Raw genomic sequence first — 27,326 nt, 5'->3', positions numbered from 1 at the left:
ACTGGTCCATTAGAGTGAGAAGAGCAGCTCTCTCACACATGTTTAAGTTCCATTTTGAAACTTTTTCTGAAAGCCTTGAAGGAGGAAAGATGTTCCCATGTCTGTCTGCTCAGTAATGATAATGGTGTATTACAGCACCTTGACGAACCATGAAGTCCATTCGATGTGTCATAATGCTCAACAAGGAAGTATTTTCTCTTAAGTGTTTTGTCAGAAGTCAAACTAAATGATGGCTCTAAGAAACTCACTCAACTACAAATGATTGGGTCCAACAGAGTTCATTGCAGATTGTGCAACCGGCAACAGAAACTGTCATGAGATGAAGGCTATAATCCATGCTGGTCATCATTACTGTGTATGATAAATATATATATATATATTTTTTTTAATTTTTTTTAAATATTTTTATTTATTTCTAGGAGAGAGAGAGAGAGACAGCGTGAGCAGGGGAGGGTCAGAGAGAGAGGGAGATACAGACTCTGAAACAGGCTCCAGGCTCTGAGCTGACAGTCAGCACAGAGCCGGACGCGGGGCTCGAACCCACGAACCGCGAGATCATGACCTAAGCGAAAGTCGGATGCTTAACCGACTAAGCCACCCAGGCGCCCCTAAATATATATTTTTTTAAACAGGGCAAAGACAGTATAGTAGACTCTGTAGAAAAATATAGTGTATCTCCGTATGTACATACAAGTAGGTTATCCCCAGTGAAAGCATAATGATTCTTGGCCTGGACATGCCTTTCCATAAAAACTTTACCAAGCTTTTTTGCCATATAAAGATGGAGACAGTATTGGCCTGTATAAACTTACCTTGTGCATGACTAGTTAGGTTGGTGGTGTGTCATAAAGTGTAGGCCAACTTCCATAAATGTCTCAGTGCTTAGCGTAATGCCTGGTACCCAACTGGGGTTTAGTAGATATTTGTTGAATGAATGTTCGAGGAACAACAGAGGCAGTTCCCTCTAGACTCCAAGCATGAAAGCAGGTCTCGTAGCCTTAGACCAAGCTGACTATGGATTGGAGCTTGGAGTACACCAAGTGCACCAAGCAGAACACAAAGCAAATTGCTGGGCACCACTGTGTATGCATAAGAAACTTCTGACGGCTGTGTGATTTCCAAAATGTAAAGCATCAGGTATGTGTTATTTTGGGAGCCAGACATCTAACAGTGGCTGTTTTGGAGAGTAAATCTATCTGAGTCTTGGTTTAGTTGCAAGAATGACTAATTTTATACTAGATTCTCACATGATTCAAAAGTGTGTGAATGACTCAGCCCATTAATATCCTTAGCTCCTATGATCTCCCCTCCCAGTGAAATGATAGCTATAAGGCAATAATGATAATTGGAGGAGGAGGAAACCTTGACTTTGCCCTAGGGCAGTAAAATGACATACTTAGAGTAATTGCGTATGTATATAATACTGTTAGAAATGAGGTATAATATAAATATTTAAAATTTTATGTTAAAGCATGTTGGAAATGATACGGGTAAGGACAAAATTCTGGCATTTGTTCCTACCGTAATCACTCTTCCTAAAACAGCCAGCCTCTTCGTAAGGGAAAGAGCCACCAGAGACCTAACGTAGTTTGTTGACAGCTCATTGATCGCCTTCTCTTTGCTGACAGAGAGAAATACTGCAGTCACGGGAGTGTTGGGTTCCAGTTAAATGTAGCTAAACATTCATGAGTGATTTTGAGCAGAAACTGAGCAATTCGTTGGAGAGCCAGTGGAACTTTGGGGTATTTGTGTTTTTTTCCTGTTCTGGCTCCATCTTTTTGAAACAATTAATTAAACAAAAGATCTGTATATTTTCAGAGTACGTACTTTGTGCCTATCTCTGCTTTCGCTAAAGTCCCCAGTGACCGAGTCACCAGGTCCAGTGGACAGGTTTCAATCCTTAATATAGCTTGACTCTTCTATTGTAGCATTTGACAGATCTTGAAATTCCTTCTTGGACTTCAAGGGTATTTTCTTTAGTTTGTCGTTTTAAGTCTTGTCCTTTTTCTTTTTAGGTTCCTTTAGCTGCCTCATAAATGTGGTATTCTCCTAGGTCAGCCCTTGGTCCTTTTTTGTTTCTCTTTGTTCGGTCTTCTTGGGAACCCTGTTCATTTCCATGGTTTCTGTTACAGTCTATACAGTGACTCTTCTGTGTGGTGTTTCCATGTCAGGCTGCTGAGCTGCTGACCTATACATCCAGGCACCCCAAAGATACATGTATAATGATAACACCAATAATAGCAACAATAACAGCTACTCATTATTGGGTATTCCCTGTGGTCGACAGCACAATGCTGCGTTGCTTCATTCCATCTATTTTTCTCAGCAACACTGTGAGGCAAATAAGTGAGGAAACTCAGGCTGGATGCACTTCGTAACTTTTCCAAAGTCATTCAGTTAGTAGCAGAGCCTCACGTTTAATTTCAAGTCTAGAGCCCGAGTTTTTAACCATGAATCCTTTGGGTTAGCATATCAAAACGGAATCGTTTACTTTCCCCTCTCTTCTTCATGATTTTTTCCATTATTCTCTGTCCTGCTTGAAAGGACCATATTTCATCCCTCAAGTAGAAATCTGGGAATTGCACTCTATCTGTAAATATTGTGGATCACAGAAGTACTTTTATTTTCATGGCTAAAATATCTCCTTTGCATTAAATAGAGGTTTCAAACTCGTGGGCCTGATATATTGTCTGGATTATGCATTGTTTTGAAAACTAGAAAACGTGTCACAAACATCTAGATTTCTGATTTTCCTTTAAGAACTTGGACTTGCTCTGTCCCAGGGCCACAGACATCTGGAGCTGTGTAGCAGCTTCCTCTCACCTGGGGCTTGTCCTGTCTACTTACCATGGCCCTCACCACTTCCTGGTGACCTCTTATTGGGGGTTTCCTCAGAGCTTTGCTTGTCTAGGCCTGGAGGCATTTATGACACCTGGTAAAGTCTATTGTCGTGCTTTCCCAGCTGGTCTTCCTCTGTAGTTTTTGCCCTGGTACTTGAATGATTTTCTTAAATGAAATCTGTTACCTGTTTTCTCTTAGCATTGGTGATTTATGTTTCCCCACTGGCTCCTCCTCCTTAGACCACAAACATGTTCAAGGCTGTATGCCAAAGGTAAAAGGAAAAGGATAAAAAGGTTTTAACATCCACGGTACGCCAAAGTTAAACACAGGCATGGGTTAATTGATCCTTACAGCACTGAAGTGGGTGTTCCTGATTTCCTGAATCAGGGGTAAGAGACATCTGAGGCCTGGAAGGACCCAAGATGCACACACAGGGTTGTTTCAGATCTGTCTGACCCCGGGATACATGTTCTTTTTCCTCCACTATGTCACCTTGATTTCAAGCTACTCCTAACCTCTGTGCAAATAAACAAGTCTCTTTCCCATGATCTACTCCCATCTCTCTCTTCCTTTACTGCCAAACTGTGGTTCACCTGTTAATGCAGAACTCCCTTAATCTCTTTTCTCATCTCAGTACAGGATAATTTGGCTGTCCCATAGTTCACTAGTTCCTCAACATCTTTTGAGCACCTACCGTACAACAGGAAGTACACTAGACCAGGCAAACAGTCCTTGCCTGAGAGAAGCTTCACAGGCTGGTGGGTTGAGACAGGTAAATCATTCCACCACAGGGTGCAAAATCCCTGCTAACGCAGTCCAGTTTCTGTTTAGACCTTACCTTACCTGAGCTCCCTTGCATCGTTTTCCCCCGAGGACGAGCATGTCTGTCAGGAAGACTTTCCCCTTTTCTTTCTTCTGTGGCTTCCCTCACCCCTGGTTTTCTTCTTTGCTTCCTTTAGAGTTCCTTTTGCATCTCTTTTCTTTCTGTTCCCATCTCCTCATGTGAAACATCTCTCCCGGTGGGTACCAGATCTCTCCCTTCAGACAGACACTCAGGACGGACATTCATTTCTTCCTCAAGAAAAGATCCTTTCCTTGGTGGCCCGTATTACCTATTAAAGATCTTGGAGTCACCATCAATCCCTTGTCCCGCTCTCGCAAAAAGACTTGGCCATTGTGCTTTAAAAATGGCATCATGAGGTGGTCAGGTTGCCAGGGCCTCTGCCATTAGTTAACGCACAGCAGGAACTTCCTTCCCCCTCCCTGTTTGGGGTGCATCTTATATGCTTGAACTGTAGCAATGATTAAAAAAGGTTTCTTATGGTATTCGTACTTTACTCTCCAAAACCTCCTAAAATTGTCTTTCCTGCTGCCATGAGACCAGGTCTCACTTTCAGAGCTGTTCACCATCTGCTCCTGGTCAACTTGTCTGGTTTCTCTCTGGTTTAGCCACAGTTCTTAGCACACAGAAGGCACTCAGTGAATACTGGAGGGGAGGAAGTGGGTGCCGTATAAAACCTGACTTCTTCTCTCCCCAGGGCAGTATCAGATTCCCATTATGTAAGTAGGGTGTCTGCTAAGTGTACCTCTCAATAGTCTCTATCATTTTTAAATTATAATGCCATAAAGATTAATAATCTGTGAAGTGTTTTTAAAAAACTTTGCTCAGGGGTGCCTGGGTGGCTCAGTCGGTTAAGCATCTGACTTCAGCTTACGTCATGATCTCACGGTTCGTGGGCTCGAGCCCCGCATCAGGCTCTGCACTGACAGACAGCTCAGAGTCTGGAGCCTCCTTCAGATTCTCAGAGCCTGAAACCTGCTTCGGATTCTGTGTCTCCCTCTCTTTGGCCTCCCCCACTCATGCTCTGTCTCTCAAAAATAAAATAAAACATAAAAAAACAAAAAACAAAAAAAAACTTCTGCTTCAAAAATTTACTAACCCAGTGTATGTGCTGAATTGTGTAGCCCCCAATTCATATGTTAAAGTCCTAAACCCCAGTACCTTAGAATACGACAGTTTTGGAGATGGGGCTGTTAAAGAGGTAGTTAAGTTAAAATGAAGTCATCGGGGTGGGCTTTGAGCCAGTGTGACTGGTATCCTTATAGAAAAGGGGAATTTGGACACAGACACCTAGAAGGAAGACCATGTGAAGGATGACACAGGGAGAAGATGGCCGTCTATAAGCCAAAGACTTCCAGCCTCCAGATCGGTGAGAAAATAATTTCCACCTGGAAGCCACCTAATCTGTATGTTGTTGTGGCAGCTATAGAAATTAATATACCCAGTGTCTTTTAATTCCCTTAGGTTTTAAGTCCTGCATCAAGGGACTTGATCCTCGGGAAAGGAATGGACTGAGGATCCAGTAAAATCTCTCCTACCATCTCACATTTCTTTGAAGTATTTGAAATTTGTCCTGGGGAAAGGAGGGCCATCCTTCCCTTTTTTGGACTAGATGACATTTATGATCAGCTACCCAAAGAATGGCTTTTTTCCTTCCCATTTTGGGACTATTCAACTTATTTCTCTTGAAGATTCAAACAAAGCAAGAGTCCATGACAAATATCCTTAATCCCCATTTATTGCATTGATTTAAACAGATAAGGAGTTCAGTATTTTCCAGGCTCTCGTTTTAGTAGCTCGAGTACAGGAAGTTCTCTCTGGCATGCATGGCCGTGCCAACTGAGCATCACGTTTCCAGAGAAGATGCTTGCTGCAGTGAATTTATGTGCTTTCCAGCAGTTCTACTGAGGGTCTGGCCTTGGAGAAAGCGAGTATTTTGAATCACTAAATTTGGCTTATTCAGATTTTCCCAGTCCTATTTCAGGTCGCCATGTTGTCAACCTCAAAATGCCTATCCTTCCTCCACCTCCACCGCCCCCATCTTCCAGCCAGCTCCCCTCTGCTTTGGTGGTAATGGAGCTGAAGACATTAAATATGTTGAGTGGGTTAGAGAACTTTTGCATTTACTGATCATCTGCTCTGCTCTGCTCTGATTACCCCGATTAAATAATAATTTCAGCCCATAAAAGCCCTTGAGAAGTTCACCTTCATACCTGCTTATAATAGCACCATTTACATCTCAGGTTGGTGTGAGTCCATTTTATTTTATAAATCCAGAAAAGAGACTATAATTCTTCTCTGAGAACTTGTCATTTATTTTCTGTATCTACTCTGAACTTTTTGTGCCACAGCCTTGAACTTGTTTCATCCTGTTCTATCCATTATAGAGGTAGAGGATAGCTAGTCACCATGTATAACAGCTTTTTCTTGAGACATGAGGCATTGTTAAATTGCCTCTGTACCTTCTCTTTTCCAAACTGGGCTTTATTGGTTCTTTAGCCTTCCAGGACTTACTTAAAACTTTTAATTACATATAAGATGTGTCATTAAAGCCTCTCCATATTTCTCACAGCTCTCTTTGATGATGGGTCCAGCACTGGTTGAATATCACCCCTACAATGAGAAGATAGTCAGTTTTCCCACTCTGTGCTATAAATTACATGTAGGCATTTTGGTTTCATGGTTAATTTTCATTTTTTGATTTAGCTAATTACAATGCATAGCAGTTAAACAAAAGAAGATTATGCAATTCTTTTTTCCATGACAAAGGGTAATTGAAACAGATAAATTGCAGGTAGTCTTTTGACTTCACATGAGTTGACCCTCAGATTCAGAGAGAGAAATCTATTCCGTGGACTGGAACCAAAAGCAAGAATTTTCTGTATCTGTCTGCAGTCTTAACATTGCCTCCAACCAACTGGATTATAGTAAACAAGTCATTTAACTTCTTTCTATATAGTTTTATTTATTTATGAACCTGAGGGAGGTAGACATCAAGGTTAGATGACCTCCGAGTTGTCTTCCAGCTTCGAAGCTCTCCTAATGACAGTTAAGTCGATCAGTTGTGGGTTTTAGTGAGGAGGTGTATTTGGAGCATGTAAGATTAATTTGTTTGAAATCTATCGAGTCCATATATTCAATACTACCTACTGCATGCCAGGTGCCGAATATGAAGGCCTGAAGAAGGGCAGTCATAGTGAAGCAGCCTGGGGGCTGGGGGACAGCAGCTTGATGGCAGTGGCTGAAGTTTGAGGTCGAGGAAGTAGAAACAGTGGGTACAGATGATTTTTCCAAGGAGCTGGACTGCAAAGAGAAAATACTTGAGGGGAGTGAGCAGGGATCAGAGGAGGTCATTTGTTAAATTTGGAAGTACAGAGCCAATTCAGAGGTTTTGGGGGAAAGAGCTTCTATTTTTTTTTTTTTTAAATGTTTTATTTATTTCTAGGAGAGAGAGAGAGACAGCGTGAACAGGGGAGGGTCAGAGAGAGAGGGAGTCACAGACTGAAACAGGCTCCAGGCTCTGAGCTGGCTGTCAGCACAGAGCCCGACGCGGGGCTCGAACCCACGAACCGTGAGATCATGACCTGAGTGAAAGTCGGACGCTTAACCGACTAAGCCACCCAGGCGCCCCTGGGGGAAAGAGCTTCTAGAGAGGAAGGTTTGTCCTGACAGAGGTGAAGATGGAATTAGGAATGAACTTGAAAGCAAGATTAAGGATGGAAAGAACAGATAGATAGGTTGCTCTGGTGATACAGCAAACATAGAAAATGTCAATTGTGGCATCTAGAAGGTAGATGAATGGTAAAATATAATTCTTTCCACTTTGCCACATGTTTGGAAGTTTTGTAATAAAATACTGGGAGGGACAAAAGGAATGTAGATTGAGAGTTTAGCTTTGAACAGAACAGGGGACACTTGTGACTACAGATGGCCACAGACGGCTAAGTTCTAGATTAAAGCCTCAGCTTCTTTATGAAGTAGGAGCCACTCTGTCCCTCTGGGGCAGAGAGTCAGAGGAGCCCTGGGGAGAATGAGAGCTGGAATTACCAGTTGGGGAGGAGGCGAAGGGACTGAGCAGACCTGGGGGTAAAGGAGGAAGCCATGAAGGCTCAGGTTCTCTTGAAGTTGGAGGCCGCAGAGTTGCGCTGGCGTGAGATTTTTCCCTAGTAGTTGTCAGGAGACAGCAAGTTAGTAGGGCGCTGGAGCGAGAGTTTAAGAAAGTGGTGATTAGATGGGGGTGAATGGCTCTCCCCAACTGTTGACCAGCCTTCTGTTCTGGAACAAGGCTCTCAGGTTCTGCTGGGATTGTGTTTTCTACATCACTGAATTTTTATTCGAATGAAATGAGATAAAAATAATGTTACCAAAACGGTGTCATTGTTAACCTTTAACTAATGTAATCGTATTGTCTTCCTCAGGTAAAAGAAGAACGTCCCGAGAAAATACCGGATCTAAAATTATTAGTGGAGAAGAAATTTTTGGCTTTACAGAATAAGAATTGTGACACAGACTTGCAAAGTAATGCAAAATTTGTACAGTTTAAACAACAGCTGAAAGAACTAAAGAAGCAATGTAAGTCCACATGCTTTGCTTTGGTTTGGCTTTTTGAATTTAGGGAACTGACCTGATACACTGCCCCAGAAAACTGACTTTGTAAAGTCTGCCTATCTGCTTGGCTTGATCCTCTTTCTAAATTGCTTTTTATTGTTGTTGCAATTCTGTATTTCGTCTAACTTTTGGTTCAAATCAGCCTGTCCATTTCTGAAAGCCAACAGTTTCCACAAAGTGTTAAGAAAATTCCCCAGCAGCTAGAGGGCAGTTACGCGGAATTGTCCCACTGCTGGGGAGAGGAATTGGGAAAGTAAAACGGAACTGTTTTATTAAAATAGCAGTCGTGTTTTTCAAATTATAAACTGCTGTGCCACGCTTTAAAACAACCAGTTTGATTCTGGTTTTGCTGCTTTGGAGGAGGAGTAGCACCGCTTTCTCTGACTCGTATTTTCTTTTCCCTTGTGGACCAGAGTCCTCTTGATCCCTTCTGTCTCAGTAGTCGCATAAATGCCACGTGACTGTGATTTGGACTCCAACATAATTTTGATTTAAAAATGGGAAAGGAAATGATTCATTATCCAAAAAAAATTTTTTTAGACGGTATTTGACAGAAATCTGTCTCTTCTGTACAGAGAAGTGCATCTGTCCTTTTCCTCTTTGTCTGCATAATCCACTTACCAACTTTATGTGATTTGATCATTTTTATGTCAGCGCTGTTTGTCATTCCTTTAGCCTCATGACTCTCTTATTCCTTACAGAATTGGATAGGGAAGCAGATAACTTTTTTGTAAACTTTAGGTTCCCATCACCTTCATTTGCATACGTTCGGAGCACTGTGGTACCACATGCAGATTTACTTCATGTCCTTATTTGTGCTGAGTGGAGGGATTCGTATTTTGAAATAAGCTTTCTTTTAAATATAAGCATTTTCTTTAAATTGATGCTGAGATCTCAAAAAATGACCGAGGAAGCAGCTTTACTTTTGTCTATCTCACAAGTAACTTAAGTTTCACAATTTGGAATGTTTTGCAATCATGATGAGACTTTTGCTTTAATGTGGATTTAAACAGTAAGCATTTTCTCCACATTTTAGTCTGTTTTTTTGGTTCTTCTTTGAACATCACAGCTACCAAAATCCTTCTAATATAAATTGCATGGTCCCCCCCCAAATGGGTAAGAATCCCCCAAATGGGTCATATAATAATTTGCTAGTGTCTTTCTGATCTTAAAGATGCTAGTGAATTTCAGCTTTTGGTGTTGGTCAGAGTAGCCACAGGTATTTCATTTTTCTGCTTGGAGCCAATAATGACAAATTATCCGATCATAATTCTTGGTTTTTTAAAAAAGATATCTTATAATACATATTGAAGGCTAAATATCCAAAACTATAAGTTTCTTCCTCCTTTGTTATTGTTTACAAAGTTACTGTTCCATTAGAGACCGCTATAAAGACTTTTAGAATCATACACTCACGGGGACACACTTTCTAATGAAGACTGTTCAATTCAACAAAATGATAAATGTTGGAATCGTGATTATTCCTTTAATTCTCTCTAAAATGGTCAGGGGATGGTGTTGGGGGTGGTTTCCAAAGGCCAGCAATACTACACGTCATTCGGATAGACGGTTAAACTTTATGACACAGTAGATTTATACTGAAAGAAATGCTTCCTTATCCAGGTTTCCCTATATATCTTACACTGGTATTAAGACAAATTTCCCTTTTTGTTTCTCCTAAAATACTCTTCTCAAAAGCTTTTAAATCTCAAATGACAGAGCAAGCAAAAATATTAATACTTTTTTAAAGAGCTCTGTAAGATGAGCACATACGTGTGACTTGCAGATGCGGTTTTCAGTGCGTGATTCGTACTGTCAAAGTAGTACTGTGTGCAGTGGGTTCTGTGTCTTTAGCTCTAATGCTGCCGCGAGGATGATTAGCATCGGGAGCCCCCAGTGTTCGTGGAGCCAAGGCAGAGGGACTGGGGTTTATACAGGAGCCGGTGAATGTTTGTTTCGAGAGATGTCCTAAAGGCAAGGAATTACAGTAATAATCTTTTGTTTTAAGACTGGAAACTACGGGCCAGGGAGAGATTCTTGCTTCAAGTTGCCTATCTTGGCAAAGGGAGGGCTGAAACCGTTTTATTGGTCAGCACAAATCGGAAGGGTTCTTCCATGAAAATCAACACCACGCTCTCACCACCTTTATTTACACAAATGTAAATTGCATGGGATTAAATTTTGCCCACTGGGGGCCCAATCACAGGACTAGGAAGTCCTTTGCGGGGGTGGGGGGGGTGGGGAGGTGGAAGAGCCGAGATGGAGATTGAAGTCCGGTGGCCTGAGGAAGTGGTGTGCAAGCCGCCCCTGCGCACCCCGCTGCGGCAGCAAGTTAACCCAGCTGTAGCTCTGCTGCTCGTCCTCAAACGGTCTGGTCTCAAGATCCCTTAAAAATCTGCATCTTAAAAATCTGCTGAGGGCCTCCAGAGAGCATTTGTTTACATGGGTTATAGCAATTGACATTTATCACCTTAGAAATCAAAACTGAGACATTCTTAAAGTTATTAACCCATTTTAAAAATCAGTTATAACCACCCCCAACATGTTACCGTAAAGAGGATTATGAAGTATAACTACGTATTTTCCAAACATGATGAAAAACGAGTGAGAGGCGTGAAATTGTTTTCCATTTTTGCAAATCTCTTCAGTTTGTGGCTTTAATAGAAGGCAGCTGGACCCTCATATTTGCTTCCTCCTTCAGTCGGCTGCAGTACGTTGTTTTGGTTGAAGGCTACAGAGAAAATCTGGCCCCACACATCGGTAGTTGGACTTGCTGAAAGGATCACACAGACCACCCGAAGTTCTCATTTTGAGAACCACAAATTTGGACCAGAGATCAGTAAACTATAACCTGTGGGCCAAGTCCAGCCTGCCTCCTGTTTCTCTAGTTCGTGAAAGCCAAGAATGGTCCCCCCCCCCCCCAACATATTTAGGTTGGTGGGGGAAAATTTAAGAGAAGAATAATATTTTGTGACATGTGAAACTTACATAAAATCCAGGTTTTAGCGTCCAAACTAAAGTTTTGTTGGAATGTGTAGACACACTGATTCATTTCCACATGTGTGTGTATGCTTACGCTGTGGTGGCAGAGTTGAGTGCTTACATCAGAGACCATCTGGCAAACAGAGCTTTTAGTATTTGCTACCTGGCACCTTACAGAAAAAGTTTACTGACCTCTGGTCTAAACCATAATCAGAAACAAGGACAGTTTGCGGGGCAGGCGATGGGGGGCGGGGGTGTTTGTTTCTTATTTTTAGCTTTAGATTTTTCCATAAATACCATACATTTGTCTTTGGTGCATTACAAACACTTTGAGTGACTGCTGTATGTGAATCATTGCATTTGGTGCTCCGACATAAATAAAAGGCAGAGAAGATAATACATGCAAGCATGAAATAATGTGACAGCTGTTAATAAGAAATAAATCAAAAGCAAAGAAAAATTGCAAGAAACCGCTGTTACACAACATAGGAGAGAGTCAGAATAGAAGAATGCAGCTTTTATTTATAGGGCTAATATAATACTGCCTGGCAGTTGATATGGGAAAGAGTAGGGATGGTACCAAAATCTGGTATTTGCTGTCCCGAGAATATAAAGGTAACAGGTATGCTGTGCTCATTTAGAGATACAGTTACTCAAAAGGTAACATCTTACATTGCACACAGTAATTTTTTTAGTAGTTATTTATATCTTAAGGATATTACAAGGCATTGGATACAACTTCTTTGGACAGTTTACCGACCCCTGATCTAACCACAGTCAAGGGCACCTGGGTGGCTCAGTCAGTTAAGTGTCCAACTCTAGATTTCAGCTCAGGTCATAATCTCACGGTTTGTGTGATCGAGCCCCAAGTCAGGCGCTGCACCATCAGTGCAGAATTCTCTTTCTCCTACTTTTCTCTGTCCCTCACCTGAGTGTGCATGTGTGCCCACACCCCCAACTCTCTCTCTCTCTCTCTCAGAACAAATAAATAAACATTTAAACCAGTCAGAAACAAGGGTAGGTTTTTGGTTTGGATTTTTTTTTTTTTAACTTCAGATTTTTCCATAAATACCGTACCTGGGGACCCACTGTGTTATATATTAGAGATACTGTGTCACTCCCAGCTTCCCAAGATTATTACCAAGATCAAGATAGTGGATCTTTGAAAACTGAAAGCTTGCTTTAGATTTCACTTATTATTGAGAAAAGCGCTGTAGAACATGGTGGAAAGAATATGATTTTAGCAGCTAGAAGACCTGGGCTCGAGTCACTTAACGTGTAGCTTGGTTTTGCTGCCAGTGCCACCCATTTTTCTTAGTTGTAATTCTTGGCGTCGTACAAATCAAGACGGATTGAAGATGCTTTTTACACTTGGTCGTGGCAGTGACAACTGAGTTAGGGAACAATTCCAAAGAAAAAAGATTCCATTTCCCTAAATGAGAATCATGTTGTTAATGAACCCAAGTTGTGAAACCCAGCAATATGACTTGGTTTAGGGAAGATGTAACCGTTTTCTTTTTTTTTTTTTTAATGTTTTATTTATTTCTAGGAGAGAGAGAGAGACAGCGTGAGCAGGGGAGGGTCAGAGAGAGGGAGTCACAGACTGAAACAGGCTCCAGGCTCCGAGCTGGCAGTCAGCACAGAGCCCGACGCGGGGCTCGAACCCACGAACCGCGAGATCTTGACCTAAGCGAAAGTCGGACGCTTAACCGACTAAGCCACCCAGGCGCCCCGATGTAACCGTTTTCTTGAGTAAAATGATTTTCATTTACCTAAACAATACGTTCAGGTGATTTCTGTCTTCCTTGACTCTCTTACTTGAACTGTCTTCATTATTCCAACTCCTGGTTTCCTGTACTTTCACATCAGGAGAACTTAATTAGAATGTGCAGTACCCCTGTATGGACCCTTTCTCAAGTCCTCAAGCAATCTTTCTGCCATCCTTTATTCATTCACCTACTATATAATCAGCAGGCACAAGAAGTTTTAGTGCAGCTCAGCAAAGCAGAAATTGACATTAGACAATAATTCGATGTTTAGAAACCTCTCAAATATAATGGTTCACTTTGTGATCAAAAATAGAATTGACTGAATCTGTGATCTTTAGCATTAAAAAAACCTAATCTGAAATGTAATTTTGTTAGCACATTGAAATGCTTGGAGTAAAGGCAAGCATGTATTTAATGATAATTTGCTAATCTGAAGACCTTCGCCAGAAGTTTAGACAGTGTGTTTTGGTCACATAGGAGATATGTAGGGTATAAGGTGTGGAGATCATGGAATCCACAAGCAAACTTAGAAATCGTTTCAGTGATGGTAACATTTGATACTGTAATCCTGTAATTACATGGACTCACAAATCAACTCTGTACCCTCACTTTAAGCACACTTAATATCAAAACTGATAGAATAGGGAGTGGCCAGTCACGTTCCAGAGGATTCACCCAGCTGCCACTGAGTGGGGAGCTCCTCCAGAACATGAGAGCGCCTTCACTTCGCTGTTCTTAGTGGGTTGCTTTCCTTTCCCTCCTGTATCGCTTCAAAACCACAGCGCAGTTTCACCAGGGCAGGGACTTCGATGTGTTGCTCACTGCTTTCGTCCTTGAACTCCAGCCCGATGTCTAGGCACATGGTGTCTATGGCACGGGTCCTTAATGGTCACAAGAACCTTCAAGAGACCATCATATACTTGAGAGCCTATACTTTGTCTAAAGGAGACCGCTGCCACCCATGCCTGTCTGTTGTTCCTGGGAATAGGTGGGGACCGACTGTGGCCAGATCCTCAGGTTACGGGGGAAAACCCAAGAAATTCAGCTGATTATTTTCCATTACCAGTTGTTAAGACACTGTGTAAACAAAACTGTCGGTTTGTGACCATTGGTTTTACCTTCTCATACTACCAGTTTTCAGTGCCTTGTTAGGACCTTGACGAGCAACATCAGCATTAATTTGGCCAATTAACAGTAGGCTGTGATTTCTTCAGAGAAGGGGATGGTTTTGTTGTCAGGATACTCTATACTAAGGCTGGGTTGTGCATTTCACATCATTTGGGAGTAGATAGAAGCCTGGTGGGTTCTCTTGAAAAGCAAATGGAGATTTTGTGGTGGTGAGGGGCTCGATCTGGGAGCTCTTAGGTGGGGAAGGTCGGAAGGCTGAGAATGGGCCTGTGTAGGTGTTGAAACCTGAAAGGAAAGAGACGAGAAACAAAGGTGGTGCCAACAGGCAGAATGTTTGGCTGTGCCTAGAACTATGGTGAGTGCCTTTCAGTTGGGCAAAGGGTTGACCAGCCTGACTCAGTCCTGATACTCTTCAACACATAAATCTCTTTGTCACATGGTAGACTATAACCACCTGTCCGGTGTGCATTGCTGGCCTGCCATTAACCAAAAGCCCAAGAGCCATTACGGCAGGAGTTTCTTAATCATCCCTGTATTCCTTTTGCTCCTCACGTAATCAGAGTTCAGTTAATATTTATAGAACAGAATTATTCAACTAGAAAAAGAGGGTCAGAACCTAGTTAAAGCATTCTGACGCCTTTTCTCTTCAATTATACCTCATCATAAAGAAGAGAAGAAGAAGACTATTAGCATTCAGAGGGTTGGGACCTAAAATCAGCAAATGTTAGCAATTTATATTGTCTTTGAAAATCCTTTATATTGCTCAAAAATTCAATGTAAATGATTTTTGTGTGTATAACCCTTTACCAATGGGGGCAAACATATGGTGTATATAGTACTATACAGTTTTTAGTGTCAAGTAGCATCATGCTTAAGAATGAAGTATGGCTCGGTTTAAGAGGACCTCTTGAAACATTGAAGCATTTAATAAAAACTTAAGTTTGCTGGCTCTTCCTTAGATAGTTTTATCATCTCCGTGGCCCTCAGTTGATCTTCAGATTTTCCTTGGTGATATTGATCAAGCCATTACCATTTACTTGCCAGATGACCATTAATTGTTGGGAAATGCTAAAAATCATAAGTTTCACAACAGAGATTGACTTTCTCAGGCTGGGTTATATCCCTGCCTGAGGGTTTATGCTCATTGAGTGAGATTTCTGTCCTTTGCAAATTTTTTATTCCTCTGTGTTTGCCTCTCTCCCTCTTCCTCTTCTCTGAGTCAGTGTCTGTCTCTGACTCCTTTCTGTGTCTCTCTTCCCTTCTGCTTTGTGTTTCCCACCCGAGTAGTTTCTCTTTCCCGTGCATCCTTATTGCATCACTGAAGCTAAGTGGTCCCACCTTCATGAGGAAGCAGCTTCTGAGAGGGTAAGTGATACGCCCTAGGTCACAAAGCTAGTAAACAGTGGAACCGGAAGCCAGGAGACGCCAGGGATAAAGTGAGAGCATTTATCAGGTGTAGCTGTCCTCCTTCTAGTTTAGAGTTGTTACTTTCCAAGAAGTTTTACATTTTAAGGCAGGATTTGCAATGCCAAATAAATAATTGAATAAGTGAAGGAAAAAAGGAGAAAAAAAGGTTCATTCAAGTAAGATTGATTCTCCTGTTTTACTCAATGCACTAAACTATCAGGGAGTTCTTTGGCAGTGAGAAAGGCCTTTTTTACGGGACAATAAAGACACCATCTGCTTTTCCTTCGCCTTAGATTTGTCCTAATCCATTTGGAAAATAGGAATGCTAAAAGTGGTAGCCAGGCTTCGTAAAGCGCTTAGTATACGTGATGCTTAATGATTGTTGAAATTAATGCATAACTAGAGGCATTGTTTGAATGCCTACCTGTGCATTGGGTATAGTTCCAGTATATTTTGCCTACATTACCATTTATTTCTTACAACTCTACAAGGTAACTCTACCCGTTTTATAGCTCAGAAAATATGCAAAGAAAAGTAATATAACTTTCCTAAGTTCATAAATGCTGAAATTCAGACCCAGGTTTGGGTGACATCAAAGCCCATGTTCTTTTCCCTGCATACCACACTAACTCTTTGAGACACACCCCTGTTTGGTTTCCTTTTCCCTCCATTCACACGTTTCATTTATCTCTTGAAGATTTGATTTGTCATAAGGCTCTCGGGTAGCAGACAGTTTGTTTGAATCTTCCAAGGCATAGATGTGCATTGCTCTGCCCTGAGGACGCTGGGGTAATCTGCAGCATCCAGCTGAGAGTGAATCGCTTGCTCGGTCACTTCCACACAGAGGTCAGAGAGTAGGAATCATAGCAGACATTATACAGTAAGTAGTTTATTTATGTGTGCTTCATACTGCCTTCAAAGTATGTGCTAGAGAAACATGTCCTTGAAGTGAGGCTCACAGAAGGTAAGTGGTTTACTCAAGGTCACAAAATATGTTACAGAGTGAGACTCAGAACTGGGTCCTCTTTTTCCAGATGCTGTGGGTTTGGCAGTACATTCGGGAAATAGTGCCTAAGGATGCTGTTTCCGGTGTGAATAGCTGCTATGTTCACAGAGAGGAGTAGGGTATTTATTATACTTACAAGTTGAGGACAGATTCCATGAAGTTTATTTTAAGCATAACAGCAGTAACCCCATGCCCGTGCATCATCTCTCCTCGTCTTCACGACATCCACGGGTGAGGGAGGAGTACACAAAAAACACAGGCTCTGTTCTTAGCAGACTGGATCCTGGAGGTGACGTATTTACCCAGTGTCTCACAGTCAGGAGGTCACAAGGCTAACAAATATACTCCTGAGGAAAGCGGAAGCTTTAGGATGAGAGATGGCTATACTTAAAGTTATTAGGAGACAGAGAGGTTCAGTTACCAAGGGTGAAATGAGTCAGTGGCAAGTTTAAACACCAGCTGTGAGCCCCGGGTGTTTCTCTGCTGGTGGCTTACTTTGAGAGTGTGTGATGCCATCTGTGCTTAGAAAGCAGTGTGAACCTAGGATAGGAAGGACCAAATCATGTGTCCCGGGGACGACGTACATCACACTTAAGAAAATAATTATCTTGTCAAGTTATTACTTCCTGAGGTTGCAGTCATTTCCGTTTTATGGTGGTTAGATGTGTATAATGATACAATGGGCGGGCCTCTGTAGTTGACACCTTTCCCCATTTTTAGACCCTGGCAGTGACTGTTTTTCTTTCTTGCTTTTTTTTCTCTGTATATATAGAGTTCTGACTTTTCCAGAATGTTGCATACAAGGACTACTACTGTATGTAGCTATTTAAGTAGCTTATTTCACAGAGTAGAATGCGTTTGAGATTCATCTGTAGTGGTGTTAATATCCATGGTTGGTTGCATTGTGCACTGTGAGTAGTAGTTCACTGCGTGCATGTATCAGAGTTTATATCCCGTCACCAGCTAAAGGGCATTTCAGTTGTTCCCAGGTTAGGGCCATTATAAATCAAGGTGTCATAAACATTTGTGTACAGGTTTTTATGTGAATCTCAGCTTTAATTTCTCCTGGACAAATATTCAGGCATGGGGCTGTGGGCTAGAATGGGAAGTACATGTTCACCTTCTGAGAACCTGACCGACTCCTTTCTGATATCGTATACCCCCCCTTTGTGCCCATCAGTGCAGGGGAGGTGTGTGTGCTGGGCCTCCTTACCAGCACTGGGGTTGTTTTGGTTTTGTTTTTAATTTTAGCCATTTTAATAAGTATGTAGGGGTATCTCATCATGAACTTCATTTATGTTTTATTTATGTTTTTATAATGATCAGTGGTGTGGAGCATGAAGTTCTTTTTTTAATATGTAAATTTTGTGTACTTTTTCATGTCTTTCTGTCCACACATCCCTTACATTTACTCTTTAATTCCAGAGACGTTGTAGATGATGTGCACAGCAGTCATCCTCAGAGTGTGCGCCTCCCACTCCCGGCACCAGGGTCACCAGGAAATAGATTAAAAGTGCACATTTTCAGGCACCACCCTAGACCTAGTGAGTCTGAATCTCTGGGGGTGGGGTTAATTTTAGCCAGCCCTCCAAATCTCCTGTACACCAGAGTTTGAGAACCAGTTGTTTATAGTGGTGGCACTCACCTATCACTGGGTATCATATCAAATGTGAACTTTAAAAATAAAATCCGTTCTGTCCCCACCCCCCAGAGATTTGGATTTAGTTGGTGTCCAGTAGGGCTCTCTAGGCATTTTGTAGGTTCCCCAGGTATAATGCTTATGTACAGACGGGAATGACAATAACTCATCTAGTAAAGGTTGATCAGCCAGGCACCCTAGTGGATACAATGTCTGACTTCTAATTCCAGGCCTCATGCCGCTTCTAAACTACCAGGGAAGAGCCACGTGCACAGCATAGTTACAGGCCCCTACCTACAGGTTACTCGGGGTTACCTGATGACTTAGATGGCACTTGGTCTCCTGAGTTTGAATATAAATTAACTTTATTCTGTATCTGTAAGCTTCATTTTTATATTCCATGTTAATACTTCTTACGTCATTCATTCGGCAGGTGTTTGCTGGGAACGCTGGGATTAGGGCAGTGAACCAGAAATACAAGCCCCAGTGCTCGTGGGGTGTACAGTCTAATTGTTGGCACCTTGGTAGCATCTCCTTATATTGTTAGTAGTTCTGAAAGGTATCTATTCATGTGCATAATTGATAGCCTTTAATGGTCATATTTGTATATTTATTATACTTAAGTACTGTCTTTATATCTGTTAAAATTTGTTAGGAAATCCTATTTTCTTGCTAACTCTTAAACTCATGTATTTAATCACCTAGGTATGTTGAGAACAGTGGTAAGGGTAGAAACTGTCCAACCCATGGAAAGATCTAGAATTTGGAATCAAAAAATAGAAATTGAGATTCTTGCTCAACCAGGTAATAGGGTATTTTTTTTAATCAGATCAATGGAATTATACTTTTCTGTAAAGTATGGGTAATATAATAGTAATAATAATAATAATACTTCCTAGCCCACAGAGCTGTAGGAGGATTAAGTCCTATTTAAAAATGAAAAGTGGAAGTGTTTTATAAACTGTAAAATACTCCCCATGTTTTAGTTACCTGATCTTTTTTAATTTTTAATGTTTTATTTATTTCCGAGAGAGAGAGAGAGAGAGAGAGACAGCATGAGCAGGGGAGGGTCAGGGAGAGAGGGAGACACAGAATCTGAAACAGGCTCCAGGCTCTGAGCTAGCTGTCTGCACAGAGCCTGTCGCGGGCCTCAAACCCACGAACCCAATGACATCATGACCTGAGCTGAAGTCAGGACGCTTAACCAGCTGAGCCACCCAGTTGCCCCATCGTTACCTGATCTTTTTAAACTTGCTTAGTGGCATTTTACTTCAATCATTTTTACTTTAAAGGATATACATTTTACGTTACTAGCAATAGGCATAAATTCTCAAGTGCAAGGAAGTAAGGTCAGAGTGTTTTAATCACTTTGTTGAAGTGTTAAGAGATTAAATGAAAGATAAAGTATCTTTAGACTATTTAGTAGTTAAGTAAGCTTCTGTCATTGACAAGGATGCGAACACAAAACATGTTGATAAGGTAACATGTTGTTATTGGTTTTGGCAACCTTTTTGTGATAGGGAAGCAGGGAGTCAGTTGTCAGGAACAGCACGATTCACATAAGGAGCCCCCCAGTATCTGGTGAAATACATTCATTACCAACAAACACAGTGGAGCAGATGTTATAGAGCCGTGTCTTTCCCTGTGTGCTCATGGGCCTAGTGTATTCGGGAAGCTTTCACATACACACATTAGATTTCACTGGAGAAAATCAGCTGTGCTGTTTGAGCCAGCCTATTTATTTATTTATTTATTTATTTTTTTTACAAATAGTTTATTGTCAAATTAGTTTCTACATAACACTCAGTGCTCATCCCCAAAGTGCCCTCCTCCATGCCCATCCCCCCCTCCCCCCCACATCCATCAGTCCTCAGTTTTTGTCAGCATTCAAGAGTCTCTCATGGTTTGCCTCTCTCCCTTTCCCCCACCATTTCCGCCCTTCTTCTCCCCCTTGTTCCTCCGTCAAGTTCCTCCTAATCCTCCTATACGTGCAAACATATGATATTTGTCCTTCTCTGCCTGACTTATTTCGCTCAGCATAACACCCTCAAGGTCCATCCATGTTGCTACACATGGCCAGATTTCATTGTTTCTCATTGCCATGTAGTATTCCATGGTATAGATAAACCACATCTTCTTGATCCATTCATCTGTTGATGGACACTTAGTGAGCCAGCCTATTTAGTTAGGTGTGTGTGTGTGTGTGTGTGTGTGTTTAATAGATCATCCAATGACTTATTTCAAATTCTGTTTTTTTAGTAAACAGTTACCCCCAGATGCAGAGCACTGTGGTCGGTTTGAGGAACATAGGCAAGCAATGAATGCCTTGGGAGTGACAGAAAAAGGAAACTGGTCACCTGTGATTGCAGGGCCAGAGCCTGATGTGCAAACTTTGGAGAAGAAACGAGAGAGTGAGCGAGAGGGTTGATGAAAAGTGTTGAGTAGAGTTTTTCAGCATAAATGTGGTTATTTTATTTTATTTTATTTTATTTGATAAAATAATAAAGATCTGGGGCACCTGGGTAGCTCAGTTGGTCAAGCATCTGACTCTTGATTTTGGCTGAAGTCATGATCTCAGGGTCCTGAGATCAAGCCGCATGTAGGATTCATGTTGTGTGTGGAGCCTGCTTAAGATTCTCTTCCTCTCCCTCTATCTCTCCCTTTCTCTCTCTCTTCTCCCCTCCCCCTCCATCTGTCTTTCCCCCTGCTCACACTCCCTCTGTCTCTCTCTCAAAAGAAAGATAATGATAATAAAGTGATAATAAAGATCCCAGGGTCAGATGCATTAATCAGTTATCTTTACTCTGGAATTCCTTAGTGTTTATCATGCAGTTTGATTAGAATGCCAATTCAGTGAGAGCAGGTCCTTGTCTGCCTTGATTGATACCACCTCTGGTGCCTAAAATAGCACCCCGTGGGACGGACGGGTGCTTCATATATACTTGGGGAATTGAGTGAATGTTCTCCAGAGAACACATGTTCCAAAACAGACACTGTGATGCGTGCCAGCCCTGGTAACGGGGGGATGGGGTAAGGTGTGATGTCCCTTTTCACCCTGATTGCTTTAGCACACCTGGCCGATGACCTACTCTGGGTCCAACGTGTGCCTGCCAATTGGCAGGGGGTATTCCCAGATGTCCTGGCAACTCTTCTCGCCCACTTCCACCGTTGGGTGCTCGCTGATGGAAAGTACTTTCTTTCTCTTCCTCCCTCCCCCCGCCCCTGGGGTGGGAGGCTGGGGGACATGGAGGTGGGGACTACTCTGACTTCATTCTCATTGCATAAAGCAGGAAACCTCCAAGTTAGACACTAGAGCTTTGAATTTTTTCCCCAACCATCAGCCTGTACAACCTCGCTCTCCTGTTATGCGGTAGCATTGACTTCCCTCCTCACGCATTATTAACACATTATTTACGGTTGATGATGTGGAGCGAAGAAAATGTAGTAGTGGGGTTTTTTTGTTTTTGTTTTTGTTTTTTTTTTTTTAGGTATACTTTCTGCCTCACAACACAATGGTTTTATTTTACATTTTCCAAATGCTAAAAATTATTTCTACAAAGAGAGGAATAGGAATTATCGGCCAGTTCACAACACGTGCTGTCTAGTCCCATTCCTAAAAAGCTCTACCGGTCTTCTCTCCCGTTTCTTTCTGCTCCCCCTGCTACCGCTGCTCTATTTCCAGTTTTCCTCTCAGCCTCCTACGTCCTCCCTGCCGCAGACTTGCTCCCCTGCTTTCTGCCAGAGCGACGGATCAGCCTAAGATAGGGTCATGGTTGTTTGCCATGTGGTCTTTCGGAGACCCCCCCCCCCCAAGCCTTCCAGAATAAAAAGACCCTTCTCGCACCAGGTTTCTGTTCACTTTCTCACCACTCTACTTTGATCCAGACACTTGGCAATTTCCAGAGGGTATTGTGTACTCTTTCACCTGCGGACTTTCACACTTGCTAATCTCTTTGTGGAGGATTCTGCTTTCTCTGTGCTCGCTCTCTCGCTCTCTCTCCCTCCCTCCCTCCGCCTACCCCTCTGTCTCTGTCTCTTGTCAGACTTGGTTAGGACGAATCCATCTTTCTGCCTTAATGCAGATATCCCCGACTTCCAGGGATCTTCCCCGTGGTAGGATAAGGGCATATCCACAACGTGGCACCTCTAAAGAAGTTTTAATCTGGAGAGTGGTATCTAATATCAAAAAATTAGGAGGATTAGAACATGCAGTTGTTTGCAAGAAGAATTTGAAGCAAAGTTTATGGTGACTTTGAAATATGCTCATTATTTGTTTGAATAGTGTGCAGAGTAGAAGACAATACAAAAAGACCTGATTTATTATATGATATTTGAAGAGGTATTAAAACTATCCTTCAGAATAAAATATTTTAGGGGCGCCTGTGGCTCAGTCAGTTAAGTGTCTGACTTCAGCTCAGGTCATAATCTTGCTGTTTGTGAGTTCGAGCCCCGCGTCGGGCCCTGTGCTGACAACTCGGAGCCCAGAGCCTGCTTCAGATTCTGTGTTTTCCTTTCTCCCTGCCCCTCCCCTGCTCATGCTCTGTCTCTCTCTCTCTCTCTCTCTCTCTCTCTCAAAAATAAATAAAAACATTAAAAAATGTTTTTTAAATATTCTAGGGATGCCTGGGTGGCCCAGTCATTTGAGCATCAGATTTCTTCTCAGGTCATGATCTTCCAGTTCATGGGTTGTGAGCCCTGTGTCTCACTCTGGGCTGACAGCTCAGAGCCTGGAGCCTGCTTGGGATTCTGCCTGTCTATGCCCCTCCCCACTTGTATTCTGTCTCTGAAAAATAAACATTAAAAAAAATTTTATAAAATATTATATGTGCACGACTTTGGGTGATAGTACATGCCAGCACAGACATACTTGACTGAAATACATTAACTTTCTCATCCTGTCTGACTCAGTTGACCTGAAGAGCAAGTTCCCCCATAGCCCCACCTCCAAAAATAGAAAGTGTATTATTATGTTTTCAAAATTCCAAGCTTTGAGAAGCAGCTAGCTATACTTTGGCTTCGCTCTGATGGCCATTGGCCTATAGCTGAATTCTGATAATTGCACAGGCTGGAGATCACAGTTGGAGAAGAGATGGTCCTAAAGGAGCAGAGGGTTACGAGAAGTGTTTTAGAATTCCAGGTTGTATGTACCAGATTGTAGTTAATAAAACACACAAGGCACCTCTGAGGATGAGGCTAAGCTTTGATAACACAATGGCAATTTGAGACAACTATGTCAACCGAATATTTAAAGGTGCAGAATGTGTGTCAGGATTTTAAAATGTTTTGCTGGTGATTGTTCTTTTGGGGCTTGATTCTAATAAAATAATCCAAAATGCAAATGCTTAATATACAAAGATATTTCTCAGTGGTATTCACTAGGAGAGTTTGAAACAATTGAGATTTGTGAAATCATTAATCAAAAAAGTGAAATGTTCAGAACATATTTCCTCATAACGTTAAATTTTAGAGGAGTATAGATACTGTGTATGTGGTCTGATCACCATGACCAGGTAAGGAAATACTGTAAGCCAAGAAATGAAGTAGAAAGAGGTACAGGGCATGAAGACCAGCAGGTAAGCTAGTTAGGTTGTAAGTACATGGGAGACAAGATGACCAGGATAATTGGGGCTGATTTATAAAGTTATTTGTTGCCTCGAATAAGACAGTTGAATTGGTAAGTCATGAGGAGCGTTAAGTTTTTCATTAGGTGAGCCATCTGATTAGATTCTGACTTTGAGAAGGTAGATCTGGTTGTGGTACATAGGATACACTGGGAAGGGAAGAGGTCTTGTTACAGTGCTCCAGTCAAGTGCTAATGATATCCGGAATTCCTACAGGGGACTAGGGAAAGAGAATTAATGCAAGAGGTGTTGCAGAGGTAAGATCTGCAGGACTTGTCATCTCATTTAAAATAATAACAGGCATAGGGGAATCAGGAGCCGAAGGTGCTTTAAGGTTTTTAGTGTGAGTAACGGGGCAAGATGTGATACCATTAAAAGTAGCAAGATGTCTCAATAGTTGCTGGTCTTTTGGTGGGATAATGACATTGTCAAGTACACTGGATTTAAGGTGCTGGGTTTTGGCGTAGATCTTTGACAAGCGGTTAGAAATTAGGAAAGTTTTGATGTCAGACCACGGCTAGAGAGAGGAGAGAAAGGCTTTCCACATGCTCTCAGGTGGTCTTTGGAGGGGGAAGTAGATGAGCCGCACAAGGGGAGGAGTCCAGAGAGTCAAGGAGAGGAAGAAGAGGAGGAGCCAGCAAGGAACACATGGCTGGCTGGGAGGGGGCCCTATGGGCAGCAGGCCAGAGCATCAAAGGGAGAGTTTGTCTTCTTAACATCATTTGTTTCTTTTAGTTGAATTCCCAGTTAATTACCAAGGATTCACAAACCTCTCAGTCCAGAGTGGAAAATTATTTATATTTTTCATGTCTCAAAATTCATAAACTAAATTTTATAATCTAATGAGATTGGGGGTGTGGAATTGGCCATTGTTTGTTTTTTGTGTTTCTATTTGTTGGAAGTATTAACAGATACTTTGGACCCTCCCAGATATGGGAACTTAAAGCAATGAAGAGTGGGGCGCCTGGGTGGCCCAGTCATTTAAGCATCCAACTTCGGCTCAGGTCATGATCTCATGGTTTGTGCGTTCGAACCCCCCATCGGGACAGCTAGCTCAGAGCCTGGATCCTGCTTCAGAATCTGTGTCTCCCTCTCTCTCTGCCCCTCCCCCGCTCATGTTCTGTTTCTGTCTCAAAAATAAAACTATAAAAAAATTTTAAAAAATAAAATAAAAATAAAGCAATGAAGAGTGGAGCTCACACCTGACTTCCCCTGTTCAGTTTTGTAAGCAAGAAATGCACTGTGTAGTTTGAAACAATTCTCACGGTGGATAGGGGCATGGAAATTAGGTGTAATCATTTATATTAGATAATAGGTTTTTTAAAAAATCCATCAAAAAGCTGGTATTTACAATTACTATTTAGAAGTTGTGCTTTAATCACAACTAGAATATTTTATTTAATAATTAAAATTTTAAGAATATTTAAAAATAAACATTATACATCTAGTAATGATTTGCATTGACTGTAAAGTTGAAGCTGCTGTGAGATAGAAATTAATATTGTGAGACACACCACCCCAAAACTTAGTGACTTAAAATAACCATTTATTTGGCTTGTGATTCTGTGGATTGGACATTTGGGCTGGATTTAGATGGCTGGTTCTTCTGCTGGTCCATCTAGGCTCACCGCCGCATCTGCAGTCAGCTGCCTGATTGGCTCGGAGCTTCTTGGTCTAGGGCACCCTTAGGTGGGACAGTTTTCCTCTCCTCCCTGTTGTCTCATCCACCAGCACACTAGCTCAGGTTCACATGGTGGCAGAAAGCAGAGAGGAGCCTCAAGGCAGAAGCAGAAAGTCTCTGGAGGCCCCGGCTTAGAAACTGCACAGTGTAACCTTTGCCAGACAATTGGTCAAAGCAGGCTCAAGACAGCCCAGATTGATGGGGTCGGGGAATAGACTCTCCTCCATGGGAGGAGACGGAAGTAACTGTGGCCACATTTCCAGTCTGCCACACCAGCTCACATGTGTCCATTTTTTATACTCAAATATCAGATTTTAGCTACTAGAACAGCACTGGCCGTGTGTGTGTGTGTGTGTGTGTGTTACTAACCGTCTCTTCGCAATATGCAACTCTCAGAAGCGAGAGGTATTTGAAGTAACCTCACTTTTGTGAGTCATCCGTTTGATCAGGGGCATGTTTATTCAGATACCAAAGCAACTGAAAAGATAATTGAACATAAGTAAAACTAGACTACAATTGTTTTACTTACTTATTTTTATCGAATAGCTTTGAGTGGCTCCTTGGTGCCCGGCATCGAGATTGGTGTTTATGAACAGAGAAAAAAAGAAACGTGGCATAATCTTCTTTCAGCAAGTTTGTATTCATTCTTACAGGATGAGCAAAATGTATGCCCGTTCAACCCCAAAAGTATTTATTATTAATGTGTCAAAGACAGGGCTTTAATCGATTGTACACAGATGGACATGTCTTAGTCTTTTTAGTGGAGCAGATGAACTGATACTTAAAACCACCGTAATTCAAAGTGTAATAATAAGTTCCATGAGAGAAATATAAACTGAGCGCTATTGAATCAGGAAAAGAATAGGAGGCACATGACCAACTGCCAGGATGTGTGATTCATGTAATTAACACCTGAGAAGGAGAGCGCTTTGAAACCACAGGTGATGGCTTCAGAGGGAAGATGAGTTTTGAACGAGACTTTGAAGAAGAGGGAGAATTTGAATAAGTGCAGAGGCGAAAATCCTACTCAATTCAGGGCTGAGTTGTGTTTTCCCAAGAAGATAATTATTTAATTAAAGAGAGAGCCTTTTAAAGGCATGGCAAATATTAAAGAGCATGAGATAATACGGTAGAAAGACTCGGAAACATTATGGTGCCAAGGCTTAATCTTTTTATCAGATATTTGTGCCATTTGGTTGGAAAATTGAATAGGGAATCTTTATTGTACTTCATTAAGAGCACTGAACATTTTTGTTTTCATTGAATAGTGCTTTTTAGTCATATATTGCTTTAAAAAATAGAAACAAATATTGTGTGTTCTTGTTGATAAGGAAATCCAAAGTTAACAAAAGTAAGGAAACCCCCACTGAGTAATGTCAGCTGGTACTTTCTGCAAGTGTGTCCGGAGCCATATAAGAGCTGAGCCAGTAGAAGGAAATCGAGGAGATTCCCTTCCTAACTTTGACAGGTGAATTTGCTCTTCAATCTTTCTATTGTCATTTGTCCTATTTAAACAATTTAAACTATTTTGAGAAGGAGAAGGATTGATTATAATCCATTTTACCTACTGCTAATTGAATAGTTCAGTACTTAGACTTACACTAGTTGCCAAAGGGCTAAACTTCACTGTATAACTAGTAATAGAATATAAATATCATAATTTTTATTTTAGTAAGTCAAAGGCAGTATTTCACTGTTTAAATAGCATTTACAGGACACAGACCTCGTTAGCTAGTCTATCACTGCCTTTCAAAGGAAAGGCCCTTTCTCTCTGGAATTTCTCCTAAGTTTTGCATTTTCCTC

At 41.6% G+C, this 27,326-nt stretch overlaps 1 protein-coding gene across 2 annotated transcripts in view; it reads left to right on the top strand.

Annotated features, from left to right (window-relative positions):
* The window catches only part of NSMCE2 (NSE2 (MMS21) homolog, SMC5-SMC6 complex SUMO ligase), a 218,808-nt gene that overhangs the window by 59,605 nt on the left and 131,877 nt on the right, over window positions 1-27,326 (top strand). For both annotated transcript variants that reach the window (XM_039231986.1, XM_039231987.1), the window contains exon 4: window positions 8,101-8,254. In XM_039231986.1, coding sequence (XP_039087917.1) covers window positions 8,101-8,254 — 154 coding nt within the window. The remainder of the gene's footprint in view (window positions 1-8,100; window positions 8,255-27,326) is intronic.

Source organism: Hyaena hyaena, unplaced genomic scaffold (genome assembly GCF_003009895.1).
Source record: "Hyaena hyaena isolate Hyena2069 unplaced genomic scaffold, ASM300989v1 scaffold_62, whole genome shotgun sequence".
NCBI lineage: Eukaryota > Metazoa > Chordata > Mammalia > Carnivora > Hyaenidae > Hyaena > Hyaena hyaena.
This window is presented reverse-complemented; position numbering and strand designations above follow the sequence as displayed.